This window comes from Dreissena polymorpha, chromosome 4 (genome assembly GCF_020536995.1).
Source record: "Dreissena polymorpha isolate Duluth1 chromosome 4, UMN_Dpol_1.0, whole genome shotgun sequence".
Taxonomy (NCBI): domain Eukaryota; kingdom Metazoa; phylum Mollusca; class Bivalvia; order Myida; family Dreissenidae; genus Dreissena; species Dreissena polymorpha.
This window is the reverse complement of record NC_068358.1, coordinates 115,133,442-115,141,863: the sequence shown is the minus strand read 5'-3', so window position 1 is coordinate 115,141,863 and position 8,422 is coordinate 115,133,442. Positions and strand designations below refer to the sequence as shown.

Below are 8,422 nucleotides of genomic sequence, written 5' to 3'. Positions count from 1 at the left end.
CGATTTCGGGTCGATATGAAATGTTTCCTGGGATTATACCAATGCATATTTATTTGGGTGTTAGGGCTTTTGTTGGAGATACGGAATATGTTCCAGGCACCGTGTCATCCCATACGTCTTTCGACTTGCTCCATTGACTAAAAATCCGAGGATCGAGTGTTCGATTCTCGTATGGCAACATTATTTGTGTGGGTTTTGAAAATGTCACCATTTCTACAGCCATTTGAAACCTTCTTCTGATTCAAGTTTGCCGGATGTCAGTAACTGGCATAAGTCCTTGCACTGTAATCCAGGAAACCAAATAATAGTGCGAGCAGGTTCACTTATCGCTATTATATGATTGTAACACTTAAAACAGAAAAAACATCGATCACATTATTAATCAATATTAACGAAAACAATCTGACAATTATTTAAAAATGAATGTCAACGACTTCGTGTTTTATTGCCATTTTGATCGTTAACACTTACTTTCAATTACATGTGCATGTCATGCGTTTATTTGGTATTCGATATAAATAAAGTTAGCGAAAAGATACATCAAAATGACAAAGTGTGAATCGTGCGTAACATTATGTGTGTGAATCGTGCGTAACATTATGTCGTCAAGCGCCATTCAGGTTCCCCCGGATTTCCTGCCTCGTCGGCGAATCAAAATCCTCCTGAAAAAATATAAGATTGTATAAACGACCATAGCGCACAAGTACTTGTTATGGGCATATTCCAATGCTTTGATTACGATTAATGAATGCAAACTTATTATTTAAATATATGTTTATACGTTGTACATAAAAAATATTTATTTTTTGTAATTGATGTGACATAATTTCAACAAAATCCGGTATTTATGAAATAGTTTGAATATATTAAATTATATATTTTTTTAAACTTATAATAAATTTCAGAAAAGTCAACTGCTTTATTGCCAGAATAAATGAGTTTCAATAAAATTTGACACTACTAATGCCCTAACATAATTGGAAACGAAATTTGACCCTTTACACCGAGGTGATTTGAGAAGTGATACAATAAAATCATATTATCTCGTGATTCCATACATGCACTGTTATGTATGATCCTCTACATGTTCTAGTGGGATGAATGCCAGAACAGATGATTAAGAACGATTAACAGTGCATGTATAAACCAATTATTTAATAGGCCCTAATAAACTACATTATTATAACTTAATTCTCCTTTAAATAAGTTTGTTTTGCCGTTGTTTATTATTTTGTATGTAAAGTAATTTTGTTGCATGTGTTCATTTTTACTTTTTTACCAAAGCCCACCTTAAATATCATACAGGAGCAGTTCATGTTTACTGCTTATTTATAGAAATGGTTCATTTCACCATTTTATTGCCGAGTCGATTAATACCGTTTAATACAGACGGGCTATCATTACAAATGCATCAGTTCACAGAGAAAAATCATTACCAAACTGGGGTCCACCAAACTTCGGTTTCATGATGGGTTTTGGTTTGAAGCCGTTCTTCTTGTTCATGAAAGGTCCATGATTGAATTTAGGAAGAACAATTGGCTTCTTTGGCGGAAACATTCCAGGAAAACCACCTGGCTGAAGGTTGACGAAATTCTTCTTAGGCGGCATTGGCGGTGGGAAGAACGGTTTCTTTGGGAAAATTGGTCGTTTTATTGGGATCATTGGTAGTGTCTTCGGAAATACAGGTGGTTTATTCAAAATCATGGGTGGCTTCTTTGGAAATATCGGCAGTTTCTTAGGCAGCATTGGTGGTTTGATTGGGATAAATGGTGGTCTCTTGGGTATCATTAGTGGTTTCTTTGGAAACATCGGCGGTCTCTTAGGGAACATCGGCTGTTTCTTTGGGAACATCGGAGGTTTCTTAGGGATAATTGGTGGTCTTTTATGGATCATAGGTGGTTTCTTTTGGATCATCGGAGGCTTTTTGGGGAATATAGGCGGTTTATTTAGCATCATTGGAGGTTTCTTCGGCATTATCGGCGGTTTTATTTGGACCATCGGTGGTTTGAATGGAATCATCGGTGGTTTCTTAGGGAGCATAGGTGGTCTCTTGTGGAACATTGGCGGTTTCATTGGAATCATTGGTGGTTTCTTTGGGATAACCGGTGGTTTCATTGGGATCATCGGTGGTTTTTTAGGGAAAATTGGCGGTTTCTTCGGGATCATTGGTGGTTTTTTAGGGAATATTGGTGGTTTCTTTGGGATCATTGGTGGTTTTTTAGGGAATATTGGCGGTCTGAATGGGATCACAGGTGGTTTCTTAGGGATCATCGGTGGTTTTATTGGGAACATCGGGGGCTTCTTCGGGATCATTGGTGGTTTAAATGGAATCATTGGTGGTTTCTTTGGGATCACGGGCATCTTCTTGGGAGGAAACTTTGGCAGAAATGGCAGCTTCGGATGAAACTGATGTTTGTTAAGAACCATTGGTGGCTTTTTTGGAAATACTTGAGGCTTTATAGGAAACATTGGTGGTTTAATCGGCAACATGGGAAGTTTCTTCGGAAACATTGGACGTATTTTCGGAAGATGAGGAAGAGCCTTGGGAAACATCTGAGGTTTCTTTGAGAGCATTGGTGGCTTTTTCGGAAACACCGGCTTCTTTAAGCCATGTTGTCCATGTCCATTTTCGAAAGGTAGAAACTGTCCTATTAAAGGTAAATGTAAAATGATTTAAGAAAGGTATAATTATACATGGATCAAATACACTCACCAAAACAGCATCAAGATAACGGAAAAAAGACATTAATATTTGTTATAAACACCTTAAAAGATATTGGGACTGGAATGACTAAAAGCAGTCTATATAAGTTAAGTCACGCAGCATAAAACATTAGAACACACGAGTCGTACGCATTACGTGTTCCTTTTGCGCGCATGCTTATAAGTTACATTACATTTTGCATGTTATTTATATAACAATATTGCATTTTTTATTACATCTTAAAGGTCCTGTGGCTACCAAAAGTGAAGATTGTCGCTTGTAAAAGTATATATATACTTAAGTTTATAAGGGTATACAGCCCATTCTGACCTAGCGACCACCCGAGAATAACGGTCACCTGTTTATAATGGCTAACGGCCAGTACATTTCACTACCAAAGCCCTGTGTATATCGGTAACGAGTAAGTTGTTTCAAGGTGCGAAAAGTAAATCGTCAAATCAATCTGCGTTTTTGTCTCTTATCTCTGACGCCGCAAAAGTCATAATGTCATAGCAATGGCGCTTAACAAAATCGATAGAACTTTATCTTTGATAAGGTTTCAATAATAGCAATTATATAGCGGCCGTTGTTATGAGCTGGCAATGCAAGGATAAGTGATCGTCAATTGTGCAAAAACAGACATCGATTTTTTTTCATGTTAAACTCCTGTTCGATTTCCAGGGCAGAAGCTTATACCACATTTTATCGCTAAGTCCCTAAATCGAAAAAAAAAGAAATGTTTTTGTGGTTGTTTAAATGGAAATGCAGTTTGTGTGATGTTAGCGTACATATACTTTTGTACAGGCGTTTGTTGTGTGTTTCAATAAGCAAGATACTGTTATGCCGTACATTAAGTTTATAATAGCGATTCGGACGTAACGTTCATGATAACCATTATTTAAAAATATCTTCCAATAAACATGAACTGTCGGATTTACTGAATAAACAAGATGCATGAGAAAACAACAATATCGTTGATAAACTCATAAGTTTATTAATAGGTATAAATTTTAATCAATTTATAAGATAAGAATGTGTATTATTAAAAAGAAATAATTTATGAAATTAAACTAAATTATCGGAAATCAGCCTTTGTTTAAATTATACTGTGTGCACACGACTGGATGGGGTAACGACCTAGCTAGAAATGCTACCAACTGACCAACCATCTAAATATTGGTCACCTGAGAACAACGGCCAGTGGTCTACGTCGGCACTTTGGTCATGTCTATTGACTGACCGCTGATTTCAGGTTCGACTATATAAGGATACACGTTAACTAATGTTAGTGGTACGAAACAATCGTTTAATCACAATGTTTATCTGGATTTCTGAATTAAAAGCACGTATGTTTTAGTACACAATTCGGAAAATATATTACTTTACTTTGGTTTGCATGGATGCTATTACATTGCCAATATCGCCGACAGCGAGTTTTTTGTTAATTGTTGTTTAATAATAAATCATGAAATTCCCTTGAGAATGTTCAAAAGAAACCACATCAAGCATGGTCTCTGCCTGAAAATAACATTATGATCCGTGTCACTTAAACTGTACTTAAAAAGTTATTCGAGATTGTATTTCTGGGCAACCTTAACATCCGTCTTATTAGTCAATACTTCAGAATAAACGAATCACTGTTTGCGTTACAATGAAAATAGAACGCAAATATTTTGAAGCCATGTTTGCGCATCAAATATGAATGATAAATGTTTCTGAACTGAAAACAATCAACCTGTACGTAAGTCAACACCCACTTGCTCTTAAATTACGTCTTTCGCTGTTCACGTACAACCAGCCACAGGTTTAAACGATGTCATTGCCATATATCACTTGTCGCTAGTCAACAATTAACAAATATATGGTTTTTGAAATTTGGAAATATTTCTTTCCAATTACTTGACAACAGTTTTCGTGTCTTACACATTTTTATAGTGGTGCGTACATACTATTACCCTTATTGATACATAGTTTGCGTATTTCACAATCCATTTTAAACCAGAGCTATTTTAAGTTACAACGAAAGAAAACATTGCATTTTTGAATTGCGGATGCTCGATGTACAACAGTTATTTGACTATTTGGCACTGCAGAAAGAAACTCAAACAGCCAGCAAGAGAAACGAGCATGTGACCCAAGGCAAGAACAGCATAATGCAGCAGCGGCAACACACACGCCCATACTAGTTGCAAACCATACTCGCAAACAGGAATGGCTGACTGGCTAGATGCCAGTCGAAATGACTGTCGACAATGCTCGTTATTGTGTAGCAAGCTGCACATGACTGACCATTGGCTTTGATATGTTCCAAGGGATTACCAACCGGTGAATATTTGTGGTAAATGTTTTTTTAAATGTCATGATGAATTATTAAGCTGTCTCTAGACAAACTGTTATTTGCCAAAATTGTCTTTTCAACTGTAAGTTTCAGTTTAGACGAGACCTTTAACCTTTATGTATAAACTTGACCTTGAGGTAGAGAGAGATGGATGATACGCTTTACACCCAGTCTTCACATTAATTCAACATTTCAGGACGAATGATGAAGTCACACTCTGGACAAGCTGTTTTAAGGCCGACTTAGACCTTTATAGTTAGAAGACGAGTGGCACATGCAACACGCTGTCTCTATATGGTGGGTATAGTATTTGTGGTTATTTAAACGTTGACTTTCAAGTGATACATTGATCGTGGAGGTAAGGAGACTGCTGGTGAACATTTGTGGTAAGTTTAATATTTTAAAATTGCAAGATAACAGACGAAGTTACAGTCCAGACCCGCTCGGACCCGCGCACAATCACGCAAGTTCACAACCACATATACTCGAACATTGTTACTGATCGACAAAAATGAAATAATTGTCTTAGCTAAATATTGAGTGGTTTACATAACTGTACCCGAACCTCACTTCTAGTATTGTTCATAATTACCTGAGGCCCATTGTGTACCGGCCAGCAGTAGTAGGCACGCCCACACCGTTATACAACCCATGGCTGCGGTCTGAAAATGGCAACATATATTGATAGTATAATAATGTATGAACATGACCTGTTTATCATTATACAAAACACATACAGTCCATGAGTATATGTGAAGCAGATCAAATCATATTCATGAATCATGCAGAAAGTGTTACTAATTGTATTTAATGGACTAATGTCATTTATTCCTCAAATCGGTGGATGTGCTGTTTTCAAGTTATTCATTTTAAGATGACACGAAAAGCAATTATCTTCATAAACATTTACAAATTAAGTTTTTTATTGGAAAGCTGTTGTTAAGATAAAATTGTTTGCCTCAAATTAAGTAATATTAATTTTTGATAATATGATTGATGCTGATTTTATGTTAGCGTTTTGTTTTTACCATTTCCCCTAAATGAAGTGTTTAGTTTTTTAATCAAAATTAGTGTATATGTTTCTGTAAGGGCTATTCTTCACTTTATTTAAGAGAACACGTTTCGTCGCAGACACCTTAGTTTAGATATGAATAATTTTATTGCTTCACATATTTAGATAAATACACTTAACATTTTTATTTTCATTATATAAAAACGTTAGACAGGAACATTTAAAACAACGCTTTTTGTTATCTAGATCAATACATATAATACATTTACACAGTTATAGAAGGTTATTAATCATATAAATTAATTGCAAACATAAAAATGACCTCTCTATGTTATCAAAAACTCTCTAAAACCCTACACCTTTTTTCGTTATGAACATTTAATTTGAAATTAAATTGTGTTCATTTCTAATTAGTTATTACTAATATATTTATACTTTTGAAATTTGCTGTCTTTTTCAAACTTGCTGGAAATTTTATATGATAATATTCGATCATCAATATAAACAACGATGTCTTTATTTGTCAAGTTTCAAGCTGTTTTTATTGGAACATTGACAACATGCCTTTGACCATTTACATACAAGTTAACAAAGTATAGTCAAAGTGCATCAGTGCAATATAAAAAACCATATACATGTTAATAAACATAAGTAACTATGAAAAGAGTTCAAACATAATTTGCAAAGGAAAATAAGCAGTAATTATGAACGCAACGTGGATTAAAACAAAGAAAAAGTTTTTCTTGAGTAGTTAAACAATTTACTATCTACATACATATAATGTATATAACTATGCTCTTTCATTTTGCCGTTTCAAGACGTCAATATTGACATAAATATGTAAGATGGACAAATTATATTTATTTAAAAACAAAGAAGATTATAATCACCAAAAATGTTCCCCTCGCAATATTATTGTCCTTGCATTTAATTATTTTGAGTTCAACATTACAGACAAGTACACACTTGCATTAAACATATTTATAATATTAATTCAGAATTATACGATATTTTAATTAGTTATATACACGTAAAACCCATTTACACATTTTTGTTTACGATGAAATCGTATTTTAACACAGTTAAAATAGTATTATGTTGAGAAGAACAATAAAAAACTTTACCTGTGCGCAACACAAAACACTCGCAGCTAATGACAATAATTACGATCGACCTAATTTATATTATCTGATGTGATGTTGTGGAAAACCCGAAGCAGACATCAATCAAATAATTTAACTTGTTTATCTTCGTTACCATATATCACTAGAAAAAAAACGCATTCTTTAATGAATTAGCATATTTACACACGAACGCTATTGTCATTCGTTATAATATATCGAACGTGGGTTCACACTTCGAAATCGCGCATTATTAATTATTTGACAGACGTCAGTAATATAATATTTTATTGCGCAAAAGCGGTTAGAAGAGGTTGACGTTCGGGAAAGTCTCAATGTAACCCTGTTTAACCATGAATAAATAAGAAGTCATATTTTTTGGCATATACGTTATATAAATCGATCATAACCATACTGTAGTGTTTCGTTTCAAATTAAAGCCATGACTGGACCATGTGGACATGTACCCCAATGATGTTGAAAGAAGTGCTTTTTTACAAATACCGATAGTCTTTTGCGATACTTAGCGAGAAGCACGCTAAGACAAAAATTATATAGCATCATCATAACAACTGTAACAAGCATATGGAGCGTGGCGTTTTTTTTTTTTTTGCTTTTTTATATGTAATTTTTTCATTCGAAAAATAAATTAAAAGTTGTTAATATAGGGACATGCTATTTATGTTATTTTGAATCATAACAACTGTAGCAAGCATATGGAGCGTTTTTTTTGCTTTTTTATGTCATTTATTCATCTGAGAAATAAATTAAAAGTTGTTGATAAAGGGACATGCTAAATATTTTATTTCGAATCTTATTAACAACCTTCTTGTTTTTTTTATTGTGAAAAAGTTTAAATATAATATTTTATCAATGAATTAGATTGTACTTGATGTGCTTGGAAGTCGGTAAGACGCTGTGGTTAACCAGACTGTAACCATCTTGTCCATAAAAATGAATAAATTAATGCAAAACATGCAATGTAATGACATGTCAGAGTCAAATGTAAATTACAAAATTTACAACAATAAAACATGATAAAGGGCAAATTTATGATATAAAAACATGACACATACATTTAAGAGTATATTTCTAATGAAGCGAACTCTGTAACGTGAACATAGTAGTTGAGTTTTAAAATTTTATATTTATGAGTATCAACGGTCCGATAACCTACATATCCTGCGATCTCATACATATAAGGCTTAATTTAGTCTGCAAGATAAAAACGATATCGTGGTCACCCA

The 8,422-nt window shown here is 34.1% G+C and overlaps 1 protein-coding gene across 1 annotated transcript; it reads right to left on the bottom strand.

The window, feature by feature from the left end:
- Positions 1-365: 365 nt before the first annotated feature.
- LOC127878217 (uncharacterized) lies at positions 366-7,234 on the bottom strand. The gene is made up of 4 exons (XM_052424733.1): positions 7,179-7,234; positions 5,635-5,704; positions 1,437-2,648; positions 366-662 (listed from the first exon to the last, which is right to left on the bottom strand). The coding sequence occupies exons 2-4, from the start codon at positions 5,693-5,695 to the stop codon at positions 652-654; spliced, it is 1,284 nt and encodes a 427-aa protein (XP_052280693.1). The 5' UTR covers positions 5,696-5,704; positions 7,179-7,234; the 3' UTR covers positions 366-651.
- Between the last annotated feature and the right edge of the window lie 1,188 nt (positions 7,235-8,422).